This window comes from Pongo pygmaeus, chromosome 13 (genome assembly GCF_028885625.2).
Source record: "Pongo pygmaeus isolate AG05252 chromosome 13, NHGRI_mPonPyg2-v2.0_pri, whole genome shotgun sequence".
Classification (NCBI taxonomy): domain Eukaryota; kingdom Metazoa; phylum Chordata; class Mammalia; order Primates; family Hominidae; genus Pongo; species Pongo pygmaeus.
The window spans coordinates 118,487,607-118,514,531 of record NC_072386.2 but is presented as its reverse complement, the minus strand read 5'-3'; the positions used below and the strand labels follow the sequence as shown (position 1 = coordinate 118,514,531).

The window sequence follows — 26,925 nt, the reverse complement described above, 5'->3', positions numbered from 1 at the left end:
GCCTCAAGTTTTAAAAGTGTTCGATATATCCACCAGAGAGAGAATGTCAGGGAGCTGGGACCCACTGCCAGAGGTCAGGGCTGGAGGAGGTGGGGTGGCTTGCCAGCACTGCCTCCTCCATGTGGAATGTCTGGGAGGTGGCCCCCAGATGTGAGCAGCTGTTGTTTACAACAGAGAAAGCAGAGGGGCAGGAAGGGGAGAGCCCGGGGGAGAGCAAAGATAGCAAAGGGGAGAGAGGCATAGAAAGAAACATGCCCATTGCGGGAGGGAGGCAGGCTTGAGCGAAGTTGGGCGTGGGGGACAGGGGAGAAGCTTCCGGACTGGTGACAGGGACAGCACAGAGACAGTCAGACACGACCAAGCCAGCATGCCAAAGTCCTAGGAGGGAGGGGGCCAAATCCAACCACCAGGGCCAAGAGGATTTGACTCCTTGCAGCCTATCCCTTGGCCGCCCAGAAGGGGAATCGAGGTCCCAGAGGGGGCATGGCCTTTGCCATGGACCCTCCCCCTTCCCGATCTGAGTCCATGCAGCCCAGGCTGAGGCAGGAACATGAAACGCGCCCGCCAGCCGGAAGGTCGCAGCAGCCGCCGGCTCTGGCCTCGGCCACACCGCCTTCCTCCTGGGGCCGCGCCGCTTCCCGAGCGGGCTCCCTGGGGCCGGTGGCCAGAGGGGACAAAGAGGCCAAGGGGCGGCCTCGGTGTCGGACCCAGTGCCAGGTGACCAACAGATGTCGTGCCCTGCTGTATCCCCATTTTACAGGGGATGACTCAAGGATCAGATCCCTTTCCCAACCCAGCTGTAAAGCCAGTGTCCCAGCCCTTTCCCATTCCGCGGGCTGGGTTCCTCACCCAAGGTGCCCATTGCTTTGCCCCCTTGTTGAATCCCTGCAGAGAAGGTATCTGCTTCCTTCTAGATGGGCCATTCTCGGGTGTCTTGTCTACTGTTGCCATCTGGCAGTCCTCAATATCTAGCTTGGGCCAGGCGACCTGGCTTATGTCGGTAGTCCCAACACTTTGGTAAGCCGAGGCAGGAGGGTCTCCTTTTTTTTTTTTTTTTTTTGAGATGGAGTTTCACTCTTGTTGCCCAGGCTGGAGTGCAATAGCCCCAACTCACCTCACTGCAACCTTCGCCTCCTGGGTTCAAGTAATTCTCCTGCCTCAGCCTCCCGAGTAGCTGGGATTACAGGCACCTGCCACCACCCCCACCTAATTTTTTGTATTTTTAGTAGAGACAGGGTTTCATACCATGTTGGCTAGGCTGGTCTCAAACTCCTGACCTCAGGGGATCCGCCTGCCTCGGCCTCCCAAAGTGCTGGTTTACAGGCGTGAGCCACCGTGCCTGGCCAGGAGGGTCTCTTGAGGCCAGGAGTTGGAGACTAGCCTGGGCAACATAGTGAGACCCTCGTCTCTAAAAAATAACAATAAAAATTTTTTTTAAATCAAACCCAAAGCCCTTTTGCCCTTCTGCTGCTGCTGCTTCATTCAGCTCAATGCCCCTGGCTTTGGAGACTGTACACTAAGGAGCTCAGTCAGTGGCCCCAACAGCTTCCTCTGAATCCTTCAGCTTTCCAGAGTCACTCCTCCAGGAAGTCTTCCCTGTCTGCTTTCCTCCTCACCCCTGACCCCCATTTCTTCTGAGGCAATGGCAGGGTAGGCAGTGAGATGCTGGAGCCACCCAGATTCCCCATCCCTGTCCAACCAGGAGATCTGTCTGGCTCCTTTCTCATTAAATAAAATTCTGTCTTCTATTGCTTCAAATGACTTGATGCATGTCTAGTTTCTGAATGGTAATATCCCCTAGGGCAGGGACCACAGATATCTGTCTTTAGTTCATTAATTCATTCATCCATCCCTTTCTTCTTTCCTCCCTTTCTCCCTTTCTTCCCATAGGCAGGGAACACCCACCACATGCTGGGTGTCAGGGTGATGCTGGCATGTCAGGATCCTGTGATGGGCCCAGGGCCCAGCACAAAGTCAGACAAATATTTGTCAGTGCGTACTATGTGTCAAGCACTGTGCAAAGATGGGCAGGGTAGACGTTGCCCCCTGTGGACCTCAGAGTGTAGGGGGATCCAGAGCCTCAGGGTGTAGGGAGAGACAGCCGCATGATGGCATAGATGTGGGTTGAATGAGAACAGCTCTGGAGGGGTGGGTGATGTTTGGACAGGTGGATGAACAAGGTGGTATATTCATCTGGCCCCCCAGGTATGGAAGGGAGAAGGGGCTGATCTGACTGCTAGGGGGCTCTGGGCTGACTGCAGATCCACCAGCCGACATTCTCAGCTCCTGCCTCTTTCTCTCAGCCAGTGGGCTGACTCCACAAATTACTTCCTGACCTCCTACATGGGATAAAGGGGGCACAGGGCCAGGAACAGCATGCTGAGCCTCCACATGTCTCCCCAGAATTCCAGCCTGGTCACCTTCCAAGAGCCCCCGGGAGTCAACACCACAGAGCTGCCATCCTTCCCCAAGACCCAGGTCCTCGAGTGGGCAGCTGAGAGGGGCCCCATCACCTCTGCTGCCGAGCTGAATGACCCCCAGAGCATCCTCCTCCAACTGGGCCAAGGTCAGTTTCCCCAGCAACCTCTCTGGGCTCATGACACCGCTCAGGAGGAATCTGAGCTCCTCTGGCCCACACCTCAAACTTGGGCACCAAGAGTGCAAGAGGGGACACGATGTGCCACACTTCACATACCACAAACCACTGCTGCCTTGGGACAGTGATGGCTCCTCCACCAAATATCAGATTGAAACATGTGAAATATGCCAGTTTTTGACCTAAAAAACCCCAGCATTTTCATATGATTTATTGTGCATCTACTATGTGCCAAAGCCCTATTATGCTAGGCACTTGGGGATACTGTGGGGACACACTCAGGCCCTGCCCTCCTGGAGCTGATAGAGGGAGGTCACAATAAACATGTACATGTACACAGATACATCCATAATTTCAGGTCTTGCTGGGTGGTTTCGGGGCTGCAGCCTAACATGTGTCATGGGCTCATCCCTTATGTTAACCCTGTGTTGACAGATGAAACGGAGGCCCGGGGACTTGCACAGGGTCACTCGGCAGGTAAGTGGTGGAAGGGAAGTTCGAACCTAGGTCCTCTGACGCCTCTTGCCCTCTGCAGCACTGTCCTGCCTGCCCCACCACTACCTTTGGCTGTGGGTGAGGGTGGGGCTCTGTTAGGTGCAGGGCTGCTGGGGGAAGGGACTGAGGTGCGCGTGTCTCCGCAGCCCAGGGGTCACTGTCCTTCTGCATGCTGGAAGCCAGCCTGGACATGGGCCGCAGGCTCGAGTGGCGGCCGCGTACTCCAGCCTTGGTCCGGGGCTGCCGCTTGGAAGGTGTGGCCGGCCACAAGGAGGCGCACATCCTGAGGGTCCTGCCGGGCCACTCGGCCGGGTATGGGTCTCGCCCCGTCCCTGACACTAGTCCCCACCCCGAGAGACGCCCCCACCCCCGCCCCCTCTCCGGTCCCTTATAAAGCCCCACCCCGGTCCCAGCCCCAGCCCCGCCGCAGCCCCGTGAGAGCACAGTCGCCTTCTCCTACTCTAGGCTACGCCCCCTTTGGGACCCTTCCCTTTGGGCACAAGCCTGGCCCCAGTCCCATCCCTATCCCATAGACCCACACCTGGCCAGGTAAGAGTGCAGCTGCCGCCCACCCGACGCCAGGCCTCGCTCCCTGCCTGGCCTGTCCACTTCAGTGTTCCATCCGCGTCTGTCTCCCCGCAGGCCCCGGACGGTGACGGTGAAGGTGGAACTGAGCTGCGCATCCGGGGATCTCGATGCCGTCCTCATCCTGCAGGGTCCCCCCTACGTGTCCTGGCTCATCGATGCCAACCACAACATGCAGATCTGGGTGAGTTTTGCGCAGCTCCCGAGACACAAAACCCAAACTCCCAACCTCTGGATCAGGGAAGTTTCCTAGAAAGGTGAACCCCCCGAGCTGAGCTGAAGGACAAATCACCTATGCCCATACGTGAGGGAAGGGGCCAGGCAGAAAACGCAGCAGGAGTGGGGACACAGCAGGACTGAGGCCTGGCGTAACACTGGCTGGCCTGCTGTGGCACAGACTGTGTCCATGGCCCCCTGTTCTGCCTCTCTCCCCACCATTAGACCACTGGAGAATACTCCTTCAAGATCTTTCCAGAGAAAAACATTCGTGGCTTCAAGCTCCCAGACACACCTCAAGGCCTCCTGGGGGAGGCCCGGATGCTCAATGCCAGCATTGTGGCATCCTTCGTGGAGCTACCGCTGGCCAGTGTTGTCTCACTTCATGCCTCCAGCTGCGGTGAGCACCCTTCCCCTCCCTTGGATCAGTGGCCACACTGTTGGTGAAGCACTTCTGTGTGAGCTTGGGCAAGGTACATCAGCCTCTCTGAGCCACATTTTTCTCATCTGCACTTGGGAACAGTGGGAGTAGCTAATCATAGAAGAGCCTGAGAATTGCTTGAAACCGGGAGACGGAGGTTGCAGTGAGCCAAGATCATGCCACTGCACTCCAGCCTGGGTAACAGAGCAAAATTCTGTCTCAAAAAAAAAAAAAAAAAAAAAAAAAAGCCTGGTGCAGGCGCACAGTGATCACACAGTGACCATCCGCCTGGCCTGCCTCTGCTACCCCACAGGTGGTAGGCTGCAGACCTCACCCGCACCGATCCACACCACTCCTCCCAAGGACACTTGCAGCCCGGAGCTGCTCATGTCCCTGATCCAGACAAAGTGTGCCGATGACGCCATGACCCTGGTACTAAAGAAAGAGCTTGTTGCGGTAAGGGAACTTCTGCCCCTCTGGCTCAGGATGACATGGACATCTGGTTCCTCCCCTAGCCCAAGACTCTTGGGGTCCTAGCCCAGGCAGGGGGGCAAGTCACGTCCCTCTGCGAGCCTTAGTTTTCCCACTTGTATAATGGAATTGATAACGGTACCTACCACGTGGTTGAGAATTAAAGGCAGTCTGACAGGCTGATCACGTGGCACAGTAAGATGTGGTACATAGTAGGTGCTTAGTAAATAATGCCAGCACTAGGTAGTTGTCATTATTAATTCTAAATGCTCTCTGAGCTGGTTGGTCACTTAGCAGAATACCTACCTACGCAGGCCAGGCATGGTGGTTCAAGCCTGTAATCTCAGCACTTTGGGAGGCCAAGATGGGCAGATCACTTGAGGTCAGGAGTTCAAGACCAGCCTGGCCAACATGGTGAAACCCTGTCTTTACTAAAATACAAAAATTAGCCAGAGGTGATGGGACACACCTGTAGTCCCAGCTACTTGGGAGGCTGAGGCAGGAGAATGGCCTGAACCCGGGAGGCGGAGCTTGCAGTGAGCCAAGATCGTGCCACTGCACTCCAGCCTGGGCGACAGAGCGAGACTCGTCTCAAAATAAAATAAAATAACACGTGCTGGCCAGGCACAGTGGCTCACACCTGTAACCCTAGCACTTTGGAGGCCGAGGCAGGCAGACTGCCAGAGCTCAGGAGTTTGAGACCAGCCTGGGCAACACAGTGAAACCCCGTCTCTACTAAAATAGAAAAAATTAGCCAGACGTGGTGGTGTACGCCTGTAGTCCCACCTACTCAGGAGGCTGAGGCAGGAGAATCGCTTGAACCCGGTAGAGGGAGATTGCAGTGAGCTGAGATTGTGCCACTGCACTCCAGCCTGGGCGACAGAGCGAGACTCCGTTTCAAACAAACAAACAAAAAACATGCTTTAAAAAATATGTGAAAATTAGACCCAAAGACAATGGCTGCCAACATTTTGGTTTGCTTCTTTCTGGAGTGTTTTCTCTGTGTATTTCTTATATTGATGTAATCATAAGGGATGTGTTCATTTGTCTCTTGCTATTTCACTTAATGTATTTTTAGAGCTTTGACAGCTGTACCTAATATCATGTTTAATAAGCACATATTATTCCATCATATTGACATGCTATAATTAACTCCTCTTCCCTTGTTACACATTTAGGTTGTTTCCAATTCTGTAGTATTATAAATATGCAAAAAATGTCATTGTGCATGAAACATTTCTTTATATAGGATTATTTTCTCAGGATAGATTTCCACATTAGTGGAATTACTGGGTCAAAATGAATGAAGTTTCAATACATGTTGCCAACCCACTTTCCCAAAGATGATTTGAATTTTCACTGCTGATTTACAAGAACACCTCAACCTCTTCGCTCTCTCCAGACTATAATTCAAAAAAAGAAAGGAAAAACCTTTGCCAGTGTGGGAAGAGGCACATGGCGTTCCATTCTTGTTTTAGTTATAATTCTCTGGTTAGTAGTGAGCGTGGGCATGGCTCCATGTGAGTGATGAGAACCTCAGTCTCTTTATCATTGAGGCTTGGTATTTTTCTTGATGATTTTTATAAGTTTTAATAAAAAAAGGGTTGCCCCTTTGGCCATCACTTCCCTTGATTTGCTGTAATTCTTTCCATTTTGGCTATAGTGGTTTTTCCTTTCTTTTCTTTTCTTTTTTTTTTTTTTTTTTTTTTGAGACAGAGTCTTGCTCTGTCACCCAGGCTGGAGTTCAGTGGTATGATCTCGGCTCACTGCAACCTCCACCTCCCGGGTTCAAATGATTCTCCTGCCTCAGCCTCCTGAGTAGTTGGGAATACAGGCGTGCACCACCACGCCTGGCTACTTTTTTTTTTTTAGACAGTCTCACACTATTGCCCGGGCTGGAGTACAGTGGCACAATCTTGTCTCACTGCAACCTCTTCCGTCCGGGTTCAAGAAATTCTCCTGCCTCAGCCTCCCGAGTAGCTGGGATTACAGGTGCCCACCACCACTCTTGGCTTATTTTTTGTATTTTTTTAGCAGAGATGGGGTTTCACTATGTTGGCCAGGCTGGTCTCGAACTCCCGACCTTGTGATCTGCCCACCTCGGCCTCCCAAAGTGCTGGGATTACAGGTGTGAATCAGGTGCCTGGCCCGCAGCCTAGCTACTTTTTTGTACTTTTAGTAGAGACGGGGTTTCACCATATTGGCCAGGCTGGTCTCGAACTTCTGACCTCAGGTGATCTGCCTACCTCAGCCTCCCAAAGTGCTGGGATTACAGGCGTGAGCCACTGCAACCGGCCTTCTTTTTCTTGTTTTAGAGACAAGGTCTCACTCTGTCACCAAGGCTGGAGTGCAATGATGCGATCTCGGCTCACTGCAGCCTCCTCCTCCTGGGTTCAAGTGATTCTTGTGCCTCAGCCTTCCCAGCAGCTGAGACTATGGGCATGTGCCACCACACCTGGCTAATTTTTATAATTTTAGTAGAGTCGGGTTTCACTGTTGGCTAGGCAGGTCTCGAACTTCTGGCCTCATGTGATCTGCCTGCTTCCACCTCCCAAAGTGCTGGGATGACAGGTGTGAGCCGCCACACCCAGCCTGTGCTAGACTTTTATATGACCGGCAGTGCAATAAGTTTGCTTACACCAGCATCACCACAAACACTAGGCAATAGAAAATTTTCAGCTTCATTATAATTTTATGGGACCAGGGACCACCATCATATACACAGTCCATCACCGACCACAACATTGTCCCATGGTGCATGACAGTATTTACTATCTGGCTCTTTATAGGAACACTTTGCCCACGCCAGGCCTGAGACTGGATTATGCTTGTAGGGTTTGCATGCCCTTGGGGCTGTGAGTGATGATTATATGTGGAACTTGAAGGAATATTTTTAATAGTTCTGTATTTATTTTGATAGATATAAAAAGAAAATTTGGCCGGGCGCGGTGGCTCACGCCTGTAATCCCAGCACTTTGGGAGGCCGGGGTGGGTGGATCATGAGGTCAGGAGATCGAGACCATCCTGGCTAACACGGTGAAACCCCATCTCTACTAAAAATACAAAAAATTAGCTGGGCGTGGTGGCAGGTGCCTGTAGTCCCAGCTACTCAGGAGGCTGAGAAGAATGGCGTGAACCCGGGAGGCGGGGCTTGCAGTGAGCCGAGATTGCACCACTGCACTCCAGCCTGGGTGACAGAGTGAGACTCCATCTCAAAAAAAAAAAAAAAAGGAAGAAGAAGAAGAAAAAATTTATGATCTGACAGCTATTATTGCTTAGGACAAGGCTTAGTGCAAAAGTGAGCAAGTTCAAGAAGTCTTAAGTAGGCCAGGCATGGTGGCTCATGCCTGTAATCCCAGCACTTTGGGAGGCCAAGGCGGGTGGATTACCTGAGGTCAGGACTTCCAGACTAGCCCCGCCAGCATGGTGAAACCCCGTCTCTACTAAAAATACAAAAAAATGGCTGGGTACAGTGGCTCACGCCTGTAATCCCTGCACTGGGAGGCCGAGGCAGGTGGATCACCTGAGGTCAGGAGTTTGAGACCAGCCTGGCCAACATGGTGAAACCCTATCTCTACTAAAAATACAAAAAATTAGCCGGGCATGGATTACAGGCACGTGCCTGTAATCCCAGCAACTCAGGAGGCCAAGGCAGGAGAATCACTTGAACCCAGGAGGTGGAGGTTGTAGTGAGCCGAGATCAAGCCACTGCACCTGGGCAAAAAGAGTGAGACTCCGTCTCAAAAAAAGAAGTTTTAAGTGGTGTAGGATGATGACATCTAACAAAAATGAAGAGGGAGTAGGGCAGGGGCATGGCTGTGACTTGGGACCCCTGGATTGTGGTCAGTCCTTGGTGCTGGGGTGTGGCAGGCCACAGAAACTGCAGTGCCTCCTGATGGTGCCCCTCTCTTCCAACCCAGCATTTGAAGTGCACCATCACGGGCCTGACCTTCTGGGACCCCAGCTGTGAGGCGGAGGACAGGGGTGACAAGTTTGTCTTGCGCAGCGCTTACTCCAGCTGTGGCATGCAGGTGTCAGCAAGTATGATCAGCAATGAGGTAAGAGCTGGGGCCAGAAAGGTATCAGGACCAGCCTGGTTGGTGCCCCCTCAGGTGCCTCCCTGATCCCCCAGGGCAGAGGTGTGTTTGGGAAAGCAGGGTGCAGGGGCTCAGAACACAAGACAAACTTGGCCATTGGTTGGCTCGGTCTCCCCATCTGCAAAAATGGGTGTATTGGGTGGGATACCCTCTGGGATCCTTTCTGGCTCTGACCAGCTCCCTGGCTTTATCCCCGCAGGCGGTGGTCAATATCCTGTCGAGCTCATCACCACAGCGGGTGAGATGGACAGTCACGTGCTAACTCACCTGGCCCAGGGGCTGCTGCTGGGCCGGGGCCTCTTCCTGGCTTGGGAGGGAGCAGGCCTCGGGAAACTCCTGGCAAGCCATGTGTCTGGCATGCCTCGGTCTCCCTTTCTATATGACCGGAGCAGGACTGCTGAGGGTGACACTCTCAGTCTCTCAAGTCAGAGGGCTTAGCACATACTGGCTGTGTGGCCTTGGCAAGTCACTTTAGTTTTCTGGGCCCAAAGGTGGCCTAAGAAAGGACTCTGCGCCACAGGGTGCTTCTGGGCAGCCAATGAGGTGCTGTGTGGAAGCTCTTCACACAGCCTGGCAGCTGGTGCCTCCTTGATAAATATTAGTTTAAAAAAAAAAAAGGGCCGGGCGCAGTGGCTCACACCTGTAATCCCAGCACTTTGGGAGGCCGAGGCAGGCAAACCACGAGGTGAAGAGATTGAGACCATCCTGGCTAACATGGTGAAACCCCGTCTCTACTAAAAATACAAAAAATTAGCCGGGTGTGGTGGCAGGCACCTGTAATCCCAGCTACTCAGGAGGCTGAGGTAGGAGAATGGCGTGAACCCGGGAGGCGGAGCTTGCAGTGAGCTGAGATCGCACCACTGCACTCCAGCCTGGGCGACAGAGTGAGACTCCATCTCAAAAAAAAAAAAAAAAGATGAGGAAGAGAGTCAGGCAACTCCACGGGGCCATGATGCCTGTTCCTCCCCGCACCCCTCGCTCTCCTGGCTGGTGCCGCCAGAATGACCAAGTCTCCCTCCCGTCCTCCCCCAGAAAAAAGTGCACTGCCTCAACATGGACAGCCTCTCTTTCCAGCTGGGCCTCTACCTCAGCCCACACTTCCTCCAGGCCTCTAACACCATCGAGCCGGGGCAGCAGAGCTTTGTGCAGGTACCTGGCATGCCTGTCACCCCTCGGGCCTCCCAGCTCCTGGAACTTCCTCTCCGCCTTTCCCACCATGACTCCAGAGGAGATGAGAATCCCAGAGTCAGGAGGGGGACAGCCTGGGTGCACGGGAGGGGGAGAGACAGAGAAGGCATTGCTCAGGGACGCTGACAAGGATGTGGCCCTGTCCTCCTCCTCTGCCCCAGATAGGTCCATGTCTTTCTTTCCACCGTGAAGACTCAGGGGTGGGAACTCTTAATTCTAGCCGATATTTCAAGGCAGCAGGTGGGGTGGGGTGAAGAGCAGCTGCCCATGCCGCGTGGCCCTACCTACCCGTGCAGGTCAGAGTGTCCCCATCCATCTCCGAGTTCCTGCTCCAGCTAGACAGCTGCCACCTGGACTTGGGGCCTGAGGGAGGCACCGTGGAACTCATCCAGGGCCGGGCGGCCAAGGGCAACTGTGTGAGCCTGCTGTCCCCAAGCCCCGAGGGTGACCCGCGCTTCAGCTTCCTCCTCCACTTCTACACAGTACCCATACCCAAAACCGGCACCCTCAGCTGCACTGTAGCCCTGCGTCCCAAGACCGGGTCTCAAGACCAGGTGAGTGGGGCCTGGGCCGGCCCCAGCTTCAAGTGGGAGCTTCCAGGTCTGTGGTTTGCAGGAAGGGACATGGCAGCCCACAGGGATGTGGGGCCAGCTGGTGAGGGGCGGAGCCTTAGGCATGTGGCCTGGCAGTCTGGCTGCCAGCAGCACTTTCTGCCACCCGAGAGCTTTCTGGTGGGACTGCTGTGTCTGGGGCACTGGCAGACTATGCAGCTGCAACTGTCTATCTATCCATCCATCTATCCTTCCACTTACTCACCCGTCCGTCCATCCATCCACCCTCCCACCCAGGAATCTAGCCAACCGCACATCCATGTAGTATGGTCACCAGTGTAATCTCAAAGAACAGGAGACCTGAGGGAAGAGAGGCAGACAAAGGACACACACTCCTGGCTTTCTGTATTTGCCAGTCACAACACTTCACCATCTGGTGACCCCCCACTCTCAGGCAATCTGTCCTGGATGCCCCCAGAGTCACCCCCAGGCCCTTGCACAGACAGGCCTCCAGGATTACAAACTTCTCTGGTCGTGGGAAGCTAGGGAAGCTTTCAAGGCTCCCCTAAGTAGGCCTCTTCCTCCAGCCACAGTGAGCCTGGGACTCTGGGCTGACCTGGCTCATAGCTCCAAAGTGTTCACGAGGGTGAGGGATGCATAGTGCTCCCACAGTGCACCCGGGCATCAAGGCCTCCAGGAACTCACAGGAAACATTTCAGCAGCAGCCAGGGATCGTCCACTAGGCACCCTCCCACAGCACAGATCTTCTAGGACTCACCCAGAGGCATCCAGCTACGAAGCGGTGGAGATGGGATTCAAAGCCCAGGCTCTAGGGTGGGCTGAGGTCACAAAGCCAGGGAGTAAACCTGGAAGCCGCCTCCCAAAGGTGCCACATACTGCTCTCTCTTCCTCCTCCAGGAAGTCCACAGGACTGTCTTCATGCGCTTGAACATCATCAGCCCTGACCTGTCTGGTGAGCCCCCTCCAGGTCTCTCGGGTTTGTTCTAGTGGCTGAGGTCACAGTAGGGCACAGCGGGCAGCCCTGAGAAGCGGCCTGGGCACATAAGCACATGGCAAGGGGGACCCCAGAGAAAGCGGCCCAGAAGGGGCAGGAGGAGGGCTTCCCAGAGCCATAGCAGCCTAGAGCGGGGGCCGGAGCTGCACTTTGCAGATGGAGATCCCTTGCCCGGGACCGCCCTGTGGGGTGGGAGTCTAGGCCTCTGCCCCTACTCACGGCTGCACTCCATCCCCACAGTTATTGGCTGACCTTGCTGGGAGGATGGAGCCTCCTGGGTGGGACAGAGGCCCTTTGGGGTGGGGGTGCTGGCCTTGCCTTCCTTGAGGCCTCTCCCTGCAGGACGCCCCCACTAGCCTCTCCATCAGTTCCCCCCAGGCCCAGGCCCACACCAGGCAGAAGAGTCCCGACACTGGCGGCAGAGGCAGGGGTGAGGGATGGGGGCACCTACCTCTTTGCCACCCCATCCAGGCCAGGATGGAGCCTCCACTCCCAGCCCAGGACCAAGAAGGCAGGGCTGATAGCCCCATGACACAGAATCGGATATCAGAGGCTCAAGGGAAGACTGCTTGGCCCATAGTTACACAGGAGTCAGGAATGTGGAGGGAATGAGGCTTGGAGCAATCTGAGAGCACAGCTGCAAGGCACTCGGAGCTGCTCTGACCCATTCTTTACCTGCTAAAGGCCTCAGAGAGGGGCAGGGTTGACCTAAGGTCATGCAGCAGGTGGGGCAGGCTCTGTACTCCCAAGCCTCAGTTTCCTCACGTTACCCCATCCATCCTCCCTGAAAACGCATCTCCATCAGCCTTGAGGGGCAGAGGCATGACCCAAAAGGCCTGGCTGGCCCTCTAGGTAGACAGTCCTAGCAACCATGGCTCAATGCCAGGCCTGGCTGTGATGAGCCCATTTGCTACAAGAGGAGACTGTGAGGTTCAGAGAAGTCAAGGGTCCATGGCTGAGCAAGGCTGGCACCACAGCCCACGTGGGACAGCACAACAGGGTAGGGGATGGGGCAGAGGCAGAGGTGGCAGTGCTGATGGCATCGGCCCTCTCTAGGTTGCACAAGCAAAGGCCTCGTCCTGCCCGCCGTGCTGGGCATCACCTTTGGTGCCTTCCTCATCGGGGCCCTGCTCACTGCCGCACTCTGGTACATCTACTCGCACACGCGTGAGTACCCCAGGCCCCCACAGTGAGCATGCCGGGCCCCTCCATCCACCCGGGGGAGCCCAGTGAAGCCTCTGAGGGATTGAGGGGCCCTGGCCAGGACCCTGACCTCCACCCCTGCCCCTGCTCCCAGGTTCCCCCAGCAAGCGGGAGCCCGTGGTGGCGGTGGCTGCCCCGGCCTCCTCGGAGAGCAGCAGCACCAACCACAGCATCGGGAGCACCCAGAGCACCCCCTGCTCCACCAGCAGCATGGCATAGCCCCGGCCCCCCGCGCTCACCCAGCAGGAGAGACTGAGCAGCTGCCAGCTGGGAGCACTGGTGTGAACTCACCCTGGGAGCCAGTCCTCCACTCGACCCAGGATGGCACCTGCTCTCCGTGCCCACCCTTCCCGCCTCCCTCTTAGAGGCCTGCTGCCAGTGCAGCCACTGGCTTGGAACACCTTGGGGTCCCTCCACCCCACCCCACAGAACCTTCAACCCAGTGGGTCTGGGATATGGCTGCCCAGGAGACAGACCACTTGCCACGCTGTTGTAAAAACCCAAGTCCCTGTCATTTGAACCTGGATCCAGCACTGGTGAACTGAGCTGGGCAGGAGGGGAGAACTTGAAACAGATCCAGGCCAGGCCAGCCAGGCCGACAGCACCTCCCCCCTGGGAGCAGAAGAGGGCCCAGCCCAGAGCCACCTGGATCTATCCCTGCGGCCTCCACACCTGGACTTGCCTAACTGGCAGGGGAGACAGGAGCCTAGCGGAGCCCAGCCTGGGAGCCCAGAGGGTGACAAGAACAGTGGGCGTTGGGAGCCTAGCTCCTGCCACATGGAGCCCTCTCTGCCGGTCAGGCAGCCAGCAGAGGGGGAGTAGCCAAGCTGCTTGTCCTGGGCCCGCCCCTGTGTATTCACCACCAATAAATCAGACCATGAAATCAGCAACGGGTTGGGCTGGGAGAAGGGCAGTGACATTCAAAGCCAGGGTGGGCTGAGGGCACAGGACAGGGCTGCTTTTGTACTTGGCCCCCACTGGGCTGGCCTGGTGGCAGGGGTGGCATCCTGAACAGTAGCAGCAGCCAGGGCACAGCAAGTTTTCATTCAGCCAGTTCCCCTCTGCCACCCACCCCCTCGACGGCACACCCCAGGGTCTAGGCTGCAAGAAAGCAAACACCAGGAGGCCCCATCCACACTCTCTCTCTGGGGTTCTGAACACAGGCCCTCGACTGCTCTAAGCTCAAATCCTGGACCTGCCACTTGTTGGCTTGTGACTGTAGGTAGGTCCCATGACTTTTTTTTTTGAGACGGAGTCTTGCTCTGTCGCCCAGGCTGGAGTACAGTGGCACTATCTCGGCTCACTGCAACCTCCACCTCCCGGGTTCAAGCAATTCTCCTGCCTCAGCCTCCCGAGTAGCTGGGACTACAGGCGTGCACCACCACTTCCAGCTAATTTTTATATTTTTAGTAGAGACGGGGTTTCATCATGTTGGCCAGATGGTCTCGACCTCTTGACCTCATGATCTGCCCGCCTCAGCCTCCCAAAGTGCTGGGATTACAGGCGTGAGCCACTGCGCCCGGCCCCCATGGCTTGTTGAAACCAGCCACAGTTCCCTCGTCTGTCAAATGGGCATAATTCTCCATCACAAGGTCTCTGCAAGGGGGTCTGCAGAAAGCACTGCCTGGCATATGGTCAACAGGCTTCAGTCCGGTCTTCCCATCTCACAGACAGGCCACCTGAGGCGCACAGGGAGGGAGGGACTTGTCCCAGGCCACACAGCCAGGCTCCCTCTACACAGTGCAGGTCCCTGACCACCAGCAGCCCCTCTCTCCCTGTCTCTACTGAGGGAGCAGGGGGTCAAGGGTCAGTCGAAGGCTTTGCCATTTCCTTAAAAAACAAAGGCTTTAATTCACTCCAGCCACCCTCTGTCCCACAGTGTCCCAGGCAGAGGCCCTCTTCCTTCCCAGAAGGCACTGGGAGGAGAAAATCTACCACCCAGCACATGGCAGGACCCGGGGCCTGGCCAGGCAGCGCACACAATAAGCTGGGCCTGAGCCAGGAGGCAGGCGGGGTGTTGGGGGAGACAGGCTGAACGGCCAGGCCACTGCAACAGTGAGAGACCCGGGGAGCCCCCCTGCTATCTCGGCCAGGAGGAAGGAGAGACCAAGGCACAGAGCCTTAAAAAAGAGGACATCCTCTCCCGGCCTCCCATTCCAGAGCCCTGGTCCCTGGGCCAGTCTAGACAGAACCAGGAAAGCAGAAAACAAAAGGCACCTAGTATGTAAGTTCATGGGGAGAACGCAGGCAGGTGTGGGAGGCTCCCACTTCCAACCCCGGGCCTTGGCTACTGGGACAGTGCGGGCTCCAGCAGCTTCAGGACACCACCCACCAGGTGCAGGCTGCCAGTGACTAGCACATGGATGGCAGCAGCCTCACGGAGTACGCCGGCCCCACTGTGAGCCACGGGGTGGGTGAGGAGGCCCTTTGGGGGACTGGGGGACTGGAAGATGGGGTCTCGGCCTTGGCTGATCCATTGCAAGGCATGTGAAATGCAGCTGAAGACGAGGGAGCTGGCACTGCAGGTGTGGGGTGGGTGGGGCGCCAGAAGCAGGGATGTGGACCCACCAGGCTCTGGGCTGGGGGCACTCCAGAGGTCCGGGCTGGCCTGCTCTTCGTCCAGGTGGTTCCAGTGCTGCTGGTGTTCCAGGCAGCGGAGCAGGACCTGGTCCAGTGTCACCGTGAAGTTCTGTTGGTCTGTGGGGCACAGAGACAGGCATATCAGCAAAGGGAAGAGGGAGTAAGGGACAGGGGTGGAGAAAGGGGCGGGTGCACCGTGAGCACCTGCTTAGCACCAAGCCCTTTACATCATCAGGCCAGCAGTCTCGGCTAGTGGTCTTCTCCATGGACACAATGAAGAAACTGAGGCTCAGGCAGGTTCAGTGACTTCACCAAGGTCACGAGAGGCAGAGCCAGACACTCTGGCTCCAAAGCTTTTGCCCACTAGGCACCCCTTCCCCACTCTGGCCTCACTGTCTCCATCTATAAAATGTACATCCAGCTGGGGACCATCACCAGGTGGGCATAGTTATTTCTGGGGCTGCTGGTTAAAAACGCAGATTCCAGGCTGGGCGCGGTGGCTCACACCTGTAATCCCAGCACTTTGAGAGGCCGAGGCGGGCAGATCACCTGAGGTCAAGAGTTCAAGATCAGCCTGGCCAACATGGTGAAACCCCGTCTCTAAAAAAAAAAAACACACAAAAATTAGCCGGACAAAAATTAGCCAGGTGTGGTGGCACACGCCTATAATCCCAGCTACTTGAAAGGCTGAGGCAAGAGTATCGCTTGAACCCGGGAGGTAGAGATTGCAGTGAGCTGAGATCAAGCCATTGCACTCCAGCCTGGGCGACAGAGCAAGACTCCATGTTATAAACAAACAAAAAACAAAAATTAGCCGGGTGTAGTGGCACGCGCCTGTAGTCGCAGCTACTCGCGAGGCTGAGGCAGGAGAATCATTTGAACCTGGGAGGCAGAAGTTGCAATGAGCCGAGATGGCACCACTGCACTCCAGCCTGGGCAGCCTGAGTGACAGAACGAGACTGTCTCAAGAAAAAAAAAAAAAAAAGCAGATTCCAGAACTCTCCCCAGCCAGACTGATGTGAGGACTGGAGATTTTTTTTTTTTTTTTTTTAGACAGGGTCCAGGGTCTTGCTCTGTCACCCAGGCTGGAGTGCAGTGATGCAATCACGACTTCATGACTCACTGCAGCCTCCACCTTCCAGGCTCAAGCGATCCTTCCACTTCAGCCTCCTGAGTAGCTAGGACCACAGGTGTACACAACCACACCTGGCTAATTCTTCTATTTTTTTTAATAGAGATGAGGTCTGGCTTTTAACTCCTGAGCTCAAACGATCCTCCTGCCAAAGTGCTGGGATTACAGGTGTGAGCCACCAAGTCCAGCCTGGGATCTGTATTTTTTACACTATTTCAAACTTTTTTAACACGATACATAGTAAAAAACACATTTTACATTGCAACCCAGGACTCACATACTTATACATATACCTGGAACAGAATAATATTCACCAAACAGGACCTATCCTTACTCTGTGCAATGTACACTGGTATTTTCTATTCTACACTATTTCATATAAAATAAAAAATGCTGGCTGGGCCTGGTGGCTCACACTTGTAATCCCAGCACTTTGGGAGGCTGAGGTGGGTGGATCATTTGAGGCCAGGAGTTTGACACCAGCCTGGCCAACATGGAGAAACCCTGTCTCTACTAAAAATACAAAAATTAGCTGGGCATGTTGGTACACGCCTGTAATCCCAGCTATTCCAGAGGCTGAGACATGAGAATCATCTGAACCTAGGAGGCAGAGGTTGCAGTGAGCTGAGATTGTGCCACTATATTCCAGCCTGGGTGACAGAGTGAGACTCTGTCTCAAAAATTAAATTAAAAAAAATTTTTTTTTGAGACAGTCTCGCTCTGTCGCCCAGGCTAGAGTGCAGTGGTGCGATCTCGGCTCACTGCCAGCTCCGCCTCCTGAGTACATGCCATTCTCCTGTCTCAGCCTCCCACGTAGCTGGGACTACAGGTGCCTGCCACTACGCCTGGCTAATTTTTTGTATTTTTTTTTGTAGAGACGGGGTTTCACCATGTTAGCCAGGATGGTCTCGATCTCCTGACCTCGTGATCTGCCCGCCTCGGTCTCCCAAAGTGCTGGGATTACAGGCGTGAGCCACCACGCCCAACCAAAAATTTTTTAAAATAAAATTAAATAAAGTATACTTTGGTGTATAAAAGAGTATAAGTACACTAAAGTGTGCTTATACAGTAAAACAAATTTATTTCCTACCCCAAACCTCCAGTTTGGAAGCCCCCACTGTCTACCTCAGGGACCCCTGCTCATCCCCAGGGGCCATGCCTGTCACCTCTCACCTGCGTTGCCTGTGGATGACACCTCTGTCAGGTTAGGGCAGAAGACGGCATAGTCAAACTGGCAAGGCTAGAAGGCCAAGGGAAAGACTTGGTGTCAGACCCCTGAAAGGATGTCCACCAACTTCCATATGGCCCCCTGCGCCCACATCTCTGGAGATGCAGCCTCCCTGACAACTAGAATGATGCTGTATAAACCTAGCCAAGGTACTTCAGCACCCTGCCCCCATCTACCTCAGTATACCCTGCCTGGCCTGTGGCCTGAGCAGCGAAGCCCCAACCTACTGTACAGACGAGGGAACAGTGGCCACGGGTCAAGGGGACTTGCTGAAGGTCACTCAGATAGTGAGGGGGCCCCAAATCCAGGCTGGAAAAAGGCTGTGGGTAAATGGGAGAGGTTCTGGATACAGCCTCAGCCTCCTGGTCTGTGAAATGGGAGATGATACCTAGGGGCCACTTCAGCCCTGACAGCTTGGGCAGCCTCAGTTTCCCCAAGCAGAGAAAGGCCCAATGACTCCTTCAACCAAACTTGAGAAGCAGGTATCCTTAGCAGCAACCCCATTTTATGGAGAGGCAAACTGAGGCTCAGGGAAATGCCATTTCTCGTCCAGGGTGATATGCTAGTGCCTAAAAGGGCATGACAAGCGAGTCCAGAGTCTACACCTTTAGCCACGATGTGGCCCTCCTCTTATGCCTGGACTTGAGTCTAGACACGCGGGAAAATGAGTAATGACCTATGACTGAATTCCCCGCGGCCCTACAGCACCTGGCGGAACCAGCACAGGCACCTTGTCCCATCTAATCCTCAATACAACTCAAGGGGGAGGGGATTCGCACCCCCCAGGGTCACACCGCCAGACCTGGGGCTTCAGGACTGCCTACCGCCCACCCCCAAGTCGGCCCCTCACCTGCAGCAGCTTCAGCAGGGCCGCCGGGTCCCGGTCCCCGGTAGCATTGAAGAGCAAGACTCGAACCTCGGGGCCACTGCGACAGGGGTGAGGAGCTGGGTCAAAGGGCGCTGCCCGTTCTCCCTGCCGTCCCAATCCCGTCCCCGCCCACGACCCCGCCCCTCCCCGTGGGCCCGCCCCCGTCCTTCCCCACGACCCCGCCCCGCCCTTCCCCAAGATCCCGCCCCTCCCCGTGGGCCCGCCCCGGCCCCACCCCCCCAAGCCCCGCCCCTCACCCGCTCGGCCGCTCGCGGCCCTGCAGCGCCTGGCGGAACCAGCGAACGCAGGCCTGCACGCTGCTGGCGGTGTGCGCACCGTCCAGGTACCAGGTGAGGGGCCCGCGCCGCAGCACCTGCGTCCGGCCCGGCCACTCCGTGTTCCGAAGCCCTGGGGGAGGGCAGCAAGGCAGTCCTCCAGGCCCTCTCCCACCCCCGTCCTCAATTCCGCACACACACTCCTGAGCCCGTTCTCCCCTGCAGACTGCGCCCGCCCTCAACACTCAGGACCCCGACAGCCCAGGAACTTTTTACTGGCACCAGTCAATGGCTTGGGCTTTTCGGCTGTCTCATCTGGTGGAATCTTTCAGGAAACCCTGAAAGGGCCTGCTATTCCCGTTTGACAGCCCGAGAGCCCTTAGCTGGCGCCGGGATGTGATGGGAGGTCGGTTTGTCTCCAGGACCTTATCACTTGCCCCTGACAACAGGCATGGCACACAGCGGGCCCACCATTTGCTGAAGGGGCTTAACAGCATGAGCACCTGCTGGGTGCTGAAAGCTTTGGGGGAGGCAAGAAGCAGATGACTGGATCACCATCCTCCAGAACCTCAGGGTCTGATGACGATGATAGTGACAGTGACAGCAGCTACCACTGGCTGGCACTTTATCCCACATTGGCCAGTCTCTGCACTCAGCACCTTAGTGATGTCACCTCAGCGAATCCCCACCACAGCCCTTGGCAGTGGCTCCTATCATCATCCACTCTGGCAGATGAGAAGACAGGCTCAGAAAGAGTTCATGAGCTCAATAAGGCCAGGGAGGTTTGCTGACATCAGAGTCCTTTCTCTTAAGCACCACTTCAAATTGTCTCTTCCCAAACAGAAAACAAACAAACAAACAAAAATCTGAAGGGGCACAGACACACGCAGTGGTCCCAGCTGGGCAGGAAGGTCCAACTCACCGAGCCGCATGTGGGATGTGGGCTGGAACACAGGTGCCAGGGGCAGCTGCCACAGAAGCCCTGGCCTGGATGCCTTCGGCTCCCCAGCACCTGCGGGGTGTGTGAGACCAAGTGTGCCTGGGACCCTCCTAGGCAGGCTCCACAGGTGCCACCCACCTGCCTGCCCACTCAGCTGCCCACTCACCATGGTGGTCCTGCCGCTGCAGCCAGCAGTGGGCCAGCTGCAAGGCCAAGGCAGCGTTGGACCGCTGGTGCTCCCCCTCCAGGCCCAGAGTCAGCGGCGGCCCCCCTTCCTCCAGGGCCTCCAGCATCGGACACAGGTATAGAGGACACTGGGGGAGACAGGCAGGAGCGGGTCAGCAGAGGCCCTCCCTGACCACGTCAGCCCTCGCATCTCTCCCCTCCCCCAGCCACCAAGCCCTGCTCCCAGAACTGAGATGTGTTCCAGCAGGCCCGGCGGCTGGCCCAGCGTCCTCACTGCACAGATGAGCAAACTGGGGCCCCAGAGGATGCAGTGCCTCCTCAAACAGGAGGGACACACGCCCACTCCGCCGCTGCCCCATTCCAATCAGACTTACTGAGATCTGCTGGGCTCGGTCCCTCAGCACTGCCAGGGGACCTTCAGGTTGGAGCACAGTGAAGGCAGGGACACCTTGCTGTGGAGGGAAGGAGAGAGAAAGGGCTACCTAGCATCCTCCACACTCCTATCTCTGGCCCCCACATCCCTGGGTCTGGGCTACCACTGTCTCTCATCCCTCATGTTTCTTTTCTTTTCTTTTTCGAGATGAAGTCTCACTCTGTCACCCAGGCTGGAGTGCTTTGGTGCAATCTCGGCTCACTGCAACGTCTGTCTCCCGGGTTCGAGTGATTCTCCTGCCTCAGTCTCCCCAGTAGCTGGAACTACAGGCGTACACCACCACACCTGGCTAATTTTTGTATTTTTAGTAGAGACAGAGTTTCACCATATTGGTCAGGCTGGTCTCAAACTCCTGACCTCAGGTGATCCTCCCACCTCGACCTCCTGAAATGCTGGGATTGCAAGCATATAAGCCACCATGCCCAGCCATCCCTCAAGTTTCAATGGGGAAACAGTCTGGAGAGGAGACTCAACTTGTTCCAGTCACACAGTGAAGCCAGGATGAAAACGTAGACGCCCAGGCCTTCCATGTCTCTCCCTTCCCCCAGTCTGCCTGGTCACCTTAAAGATGCCCCCTTTCTGCCATGCGATCTTCTCCACCGTATCCCCCAGGAGGCTGGTGTGGTCGATGCCAAGAGAGGAGACTCCGCACACCACAGGCTTCCTGCAGGGGAGGAAAAGGCCATGAGGCCCTGCCCTGAGCCACCAGGCGGCAGGTGAGGCTGTGTTCCTGGCTGCCACCCCTCGTCCCAAGCAACTGCACTCACCTGATGATGTTGGTGCAGTCATAAGCCCCGCCAATGCCCACCTCCACCACTGCCAGGTCCACCTGCCAAAGAGCAGAGGGCATGGCAGGGGATATGAGGGTGCCCAGAGGCCGCATGAAAGCAGGGAGCCCCCAAGCCTGCTGAGGTTCCTGTTCCCAAGGCCTCAGATGCAGGGTTCTAGGGAGAGGGCACACACCTTCTCTTGGAGGAAGACGTGGAAGGCCATGAGTGTCAGGAAGCGGAAGTAGGGGGGCATGGAGACACAGCTGCCATCCTGTGGCACAGGGACATGTCAGGGCCCAGAGCCCGTGCAGCCCCTCCTCTGGGGAGATGGGGTGCTGGAACACGTAGCACCCCAACCACACCCACCCACCAGCCCTCCTGCATGGGGCACCTTGGTCTCTTCCAGCCGGTGGTAGAGGTGCCAGAAGTACTTGGTGAAGAGCTCAGGACTGATGGGCTGCCCATTGATGCGGATCCGCTCCCGAACCTGCACCAGGTGGGGAGAGCTGCCGGGACAGCTGGGGTCATCAGGACTCCCTTCCCGAGCGTCCTGGCCTTCCCCCACCCTGCAGGGGCTGATGCTGCTGGCCTCCGTGCCTCACCTCTCCTGTGTCCTTCAGTTTGTTCCTGGTGCCCCATCCCCCCGGACTATCTGTAGCCCCCCGGTCCTCCCCCTCTTCTATCTCCAGGCCTCTGCACCTGGCTCACCCTATTCATCACGCTGGTCTCAACTAAGACAGCTTCTCCTCCTTTGGACCCTCACCCAGGCTGGTCTTGCACATTCTATGGGCTCCAACAGTCCCATACCAATCAGTCACTCTGCTGACATCTGTCCCACAATGTCATCTGTCTTACAGCTCTCAGAGACAAAGCCCACAAGCAGTGTTCAAGCTGCAGCCCTAGGCTGGCCCTCAAGGCCATGTGGGCCCAAGTTGAAGGCTAGGTTTTTATCCCAAAAATGATTGTAGTTTTTATTTTTGTTTATTTATTTTTGAGACAGGGTCTTGCTCTGTTGCCCAAGCTGGAGTGCAGTGGTGCAATCTTGGCTCACTGCAACCTCTGCCTCCCAGATTCAAGCGTTTCTCATGCCTCGGCCTCCCAAGTAGCTGGGATTACAGGCACACACCACTACGCCTTGCTGATTTTTGTATTTTTCGTAGAGACAGGGTTACGCCATGTTAGCCAGGCTGGTCTTGAACTCCTGACCTCTGGTGATCCACCCACCTCAGCCTCCCAAAGTGCTGGGATTACAGGCATGAGCCACCGTGCCCAGACAAAAAAATACAAAATTTTTTTGTATTTTTAGTAGAGATAGGGTTTCGCCTGTTGGCCAGGCTGCTCTTGAACTCCTGGCCTCAAGTGATCTGCCCGCCTCGGCCTCCCAAAGTGCTGGGATTACAAGCATGAGCCACCACGCCTGGCCCAAAAAAATGATTTTAGAAGACAGGTTGGTGCCTTATTTTTCAATCCTCAAAGCTACTCAGGTAGTAAGTCCTCCTCTCCATCTCTTTATTTGAACAAGAACTGTTTAGGGAAAACATATCGGCTTGAAATGACCTTAGGCAGCTGATTTCAGAAGTTCCTGGTGATGGGCTTAGGAGACATGCGTGGCACAGGAAGAGTGATCCCGGTTCTACCTAGCCATCCTCTTGTGTAAGTCTAGACAAGTGAGACCAAGAGGGGGTGCTGCCTCCAGGGCAAAACCACAGTGGACACTGGCCGAGCAGAAGGGCTCCTATCTGCAGCCCGCCTGGGAGACCTTAACGTGGATGGCACAAGCCACCCTTATCGTTTAAGCCCTTGCAAGGCAATTTTCTCCTTACTCTAAAGACATACTAATTGATAAATATCTCTATGTGATTTTAAAGTTATATATGGACTTTAAAATTTTTTTCTTTTTCATTTTTTTTTTTTAAACAGAGATGAAGTCTCACTATGTTGCCCAGGCTGGTCTCAAACTCCTGAGCTCCAGTGAGCATCCCACCCTGGCCTCCCAAAGTGCTAGGATTACAGTTGTGAGCCACCACACTCGACCTGGACTTTAAGTTATTAAAGAGACATCTGACCATCTGACTATTCCAACTATGTAATTTTCTTTTTTTTTTTAAGACAGCATCTTGCTCTGTCGCCCAGGCTGAAGTGCAATGGCGTGATCACTGCTAACTGCAGCCTTGACCTCCCTGGGCTCAGGTGATCCTCCCATGTCAGCCGCCCAAAGTGCTGGGATTATAGGCATGAGCCACCACACTGGACCTCCCGCTACATATTTAGTTTATACATTAAAGTTGCTTCCCCTTCCCCAATTTTTTTTATTACGAAAATTAAGGCCAGGCACAGTGGCTCACACCTGTAATCCCAGCACTTTAGGAGGCCGAGGTGGGCAGATCACTTAAGGTCAGGAGTTCGAGAACAGCCTGGCCAACATGGTGAAACCCCATCTCTACTAAAAACACAAAAATTAGCCTGGTGTGGTGGCAGGTGCCTGTAATCCGAGCTACTCGGGAGGCTGAAGCAGGAGAATTGCTTGAACCTGGCAGGCGGGGGTTGCAGTGAGCCAAGATCGTGCCACTGTACTCCAGCCTGGGCGACAGAGTGAGACTCAGTCTCAAAAAAAAAAAAATTAAAGGTTGCCATAAACATGGGCCAATATGGTAAGTGCTAACTGAATGTTTATTGAATGAATAAACATTGGGCAGAGAGACATGCAGCTGACCTCCTGGGGGTGACCCTGGTCCTGAAGCACTGGCTGGTTCCATAGCCCCCCAGGGTCCATTGGGACAGAGACACCACATCCCCCCACAAGCCAGTACCTAAAGAATCCCGTCTTCAGGCCATAGCTTCGGAGGATACATTCCGTGAAGGCACAGGTGGAGCCCTTGAAAGAAAAGGGATTGTCTGGGCAGGCTCTACCCCACCAGCCACTTAATAGACCTCCTACCCCAGGGTCCTGCCCCTCACCTTCCCCTTCGTCCCAGTGACGTGGATGATGTTCAGCCGATCCAAGTCCTCCACCTGGGACAGACAGACAAGGTCCCTGCCTCAGCTACGGGGATCACAAATGGGGGTGGGAGGTGGTCACAGGCCCTCTCTACCTTACCTGCAGCCCACTCCGTGCCAGGTACAGTTCCATGGCTTCCAGCTGTGTCTGGGGGTCACCCCGCTGGCGCTTCACCTGCTCCAGGTAGCCGGCATTGGTCTGTAGGGTATTGAGCATGCGCACGGCATCCTGGCAACCACAGTGCCCAGGTAGCAGGTTAAGGCTCACTCAGGGTCCACAGGCACACAGCCAGCCAGCAGACCGGTGGCCAAGCCAGGGCAACAAGGCCAGTACCAGGCCTGCCTGCCGTGCCAGCACTGTTAGCCTAGCCTGTAGGTTAAGCAACAGAGAGCATGGCATCTTTCCAGCTCTGGCAAAAATGGGAGTCTGGGGCAGTTCAGACCCACCCAGGGAGTGCTACACAAAGAAGGTGGCGTGACTAACGGGCTAGCCTTGCTTCCTGCCCAGGCTCCCCCGACTTCACTCCTGGGCCTTTGCCCTCATTCTCCCCAATGGGGTCCATTGCTATATTGCTCCCTGCCAGGGCGGGGCCAGAACTACAGAAGGTTGGGGTATTCGAATTCTGGAGTTCCCCGAAGCTCCACCCCAACCCTCATGACTCTGGGTTCCACATTCCAACCCACAGAAGAGCAACTCAGAGGGAGGAGGGGTGTGCCAGGGGTCACTCAGCCAGGAAGGCAGGTAGGTACGGCTTCAGGAGGGTTCACAATGGAAGTGAGAGTGGGGGTGCTATTTCATTCCCCTTAGGCCTCATATTCCGTGCCTCCCACCCTCAGGACCTCAAGGCTGGTTGGAGGCCCCACCCTCATCAAACCAGTGCCACCAGCCTGACTGGCATCAGGGTCTGGTCTAGGGCAACCGGCTCTTGGCACAGCGCCCGCGGACATTTTCTGTTTTCCAGGTTCTGGGGCCCTCCACTACCCCTGATTCCTGCCTCTCCCCCAAATCCAGGCCCTTGGATCCCCAATCTTCTGAATCCTGGACAGCCCACCCCCAGATTAATACTCCTGGATCTTTCAAGCCTGAATTCCTGAGTCTCTTCCCTACCCTCTTTCTCCACTCTCACTGCCGGTTCAGACTCCGAGATCGCTGGAACTCCAGAAGCACCGCTGAGCCTCTGGGCTTCTGGATCCTAGCTCCAGTGCCCCTTCCCACTCCCCACCCCGAGGCGGGGACGCTATAGTCTCCGAATTCCCAGACCCGGCGGCCCGGGCCCAACTTCCTGGTCCCTGTCCCCACCCCCAGCCTCCAGGATGTTCCGCCCCCCGAGTCCCCCAGTCCAGGGCTCCCGATACCCTCTCGGCTAGCAGAGCCCGGATGTTCTGCGGCTCAGCGCAGGCCCACGTGTCGTCGCGCCCCGGCCCGCTGGCCCGCCTGATACCTGGTACTCCATGCTGGGCTCCTGCGGCACCGGCCACGCGCTCAAGCCCCGCCGCGCCGCGACCTGGGTCGTTACGCCGCGCGCAGACGCCGCTGCCAGGAATAGAGCGGCGCGCAGGTGGCTCCGCGCACGCGACATAGTCCCGACGCCCCCGGCAGCGCTCTAGGCCCGGGCGGGAGACGCCCCGCCCCCCCCCCAGCCAATCAGCGCAGCGCCGCCTCACCACGCCCCCCGCCAATCAGCACCGCCCCGCCCCGGCCATCATCAATTAGCACCGCCCCAAACGCCCCCCGACCAGCCCCCTTGCGCCACTAAAAAGCCGCCCCTCCCGCGTGCACCATCCTGATGAGGGGCAGGCCTCGGGACCATGTTTTTGAGTGGCACGCTCCGGGGCGTCCCCTCCCTTAGCGGGCACGCACTCCTTTCGTCATCAACCTCCCAAGGCCCCCCGGCAGCACGTCCCAAAATAGCCAGTCCGGGTCAGCAGCCCTCAGTCTCTGCTCCGAACAGGGACAGGATGACAGAGCTGCGGACACCTGGGACACCTCTAAACAGCTGCTGCAGTTTAGAGAATGGATTTGAGGGCCACCTGGGGATGATGGGGCAGTAATCCTTCTTTTCTGTGAGGAGGACACCTATTTGTCGTCCTGGAGTTTTCAGAGCTTTTTCTCATCTGTTAGCTTCTTGGCCCCAACTGCTAGCATGAAAAAGTTGCATGGTGAAATCCTTTTGACAGCTGAGGCCCAGAACTGGGGAGGAGGAAGCTGCAAACAACCCACTATGGAAAATCAGTCTGATAAAAGGCAGTCCTTCAAATGATTGATGGAGTTTCCGTACCTCCTTCCCCTCTCCCTCTTCCCGGCATTGGGAGAAAATATTTATGAGAAATTGTTTGATTTCGAAATAAGCAAGTGATGTTTTGGGAAGAGTCTGTCATTGGCTGGACTTCTGCCTTTCACACACTGCTGGGGTGCCCCGACCCTGGCCCCGTGGGAGATAAAGAAGTTCTTTCTTGGTTTCCTTATTTTTAGTCATTGAAACTTTCTCTGTACACATGCATGTACATAGTTTAATGACTGCATAAAAATAATCAAGACACTGGACGCAGTGGCTCACGCCTGTAATCCCAACACTTTGGGAGGCCACAGCGGGCGTATCATGAGGTAAGGAGTTCGAGACCAGCCTGGCCAAGATGGTGAAATTCCATCTCTACTAAAAATACAAAAATTAGCCGGG

General features: G+C 55.7%; 2 protein-coding genes across 5 annotated transcripts in view; one reads left to right on the top strand and one right to left on the bottom strand.

The window, feature by feature from the left end:
* The window catches only part of ENG (endoglin), a 39,953-nt gene extending 26,229 nt beyond the window's left edge, over positions 1-13,724 (top strand). The window contains exons 4-16 of the mRNA XM_054501379.2: positions 2,404-2,566; positions 3,032-3,073; positions 3,238-3,403; positions 3,734-3,860; positions 4,118-4,292; positions 4,627-4,769; positions 8,705-8,842; positions 9,081-9,119; positions 9,914-10,030; positions 10,366-10,623; positions 11,539-11,593; positions 12,692-12,802; positions 12,933-13,724. Coding sequence (XP_054357354.1) covers positions 2,404-2,566; positions 3,032-3,073; positions 3,238-3,403; positions 3,734-3,860; positions 4,118-4,292; positions 4,627-4,769; positions 8,705-8,842; positions 9,081-9,119; positions 9,914-10,030; positions 10,366-10,623; positions 11,539-11,593; positions 12,692-12,802; positions 12,933-13,057 — 1,659 coding nt within the window. The 3' untranslated portion in view covers positions 13,058-13,724. The remainder of the gene's footprint in view (positions 1-2,403; positions 2,567-3,031; positions 3,074-3,237; positions 3,404-3,733; positions 3,861-4,117; positions 4,293-4,626; positions 4,770-8,704; positions 8,843-9,080; positions 9,120-9,913; positions 10,031-10,365; positions 10,624-11,538; positions 11,594-12,691; positions 12,803-12,932) is intronic.
* A 940-nt stretch (positions 13,725-14,664) lies between these two features.
* On the bottom strand, positions 14,665-26,461 carry FPGS (folylpolyglutamate synthase). Of its 4 annotated transcripts, none has more exons than XM_054501383.2 (15): positions 25,690-26,461; positions 24,348-24,446; positions 24,209-24,262; positions 24,061-24,125; positions 21,642-21,756; positions 21,444-21,521; positions 21,248-21,309; positions 21,042-21,144; positions 20,422-20,499; positions 20,028-20,175; positions 19,844-19,933; positions 18,904-19,054; positions 18,629-18,704; positions 17,724-17,790; positions 14,665-15,535 (listed from the first exon to the last, which is right to left on the bottom strand). In XM_054501383.2, the coding sequence occupies exons 1-15, from the start codon at positions 25,825-25,827 to the stop codon at positions 15,126-15,128; spliced, it is 1,734 nt and encodes a 577-aa protein (XP_054357358.1). In that variant the 5' UTR covers positions 25,828-26,461; the 3' UTR covers positions 14,665-15,125. The 4 variants fall into 4 exon arrangements, with proteins under 4 accessions (XP_054357358.1, XP_054357355.1, XP_054357360.1 ...); XM_054501380.2 differs by having other exon boundaries at positions 24,348-24,476; positions 25,690-26,458; XM_054501385.2 differs by having other exon boundaries at positions 24,348-24,617; positions 25,356-26,455.
* Between the last annotated feature and the right edge of the window lie 464 nt (positions 26,462-26,925).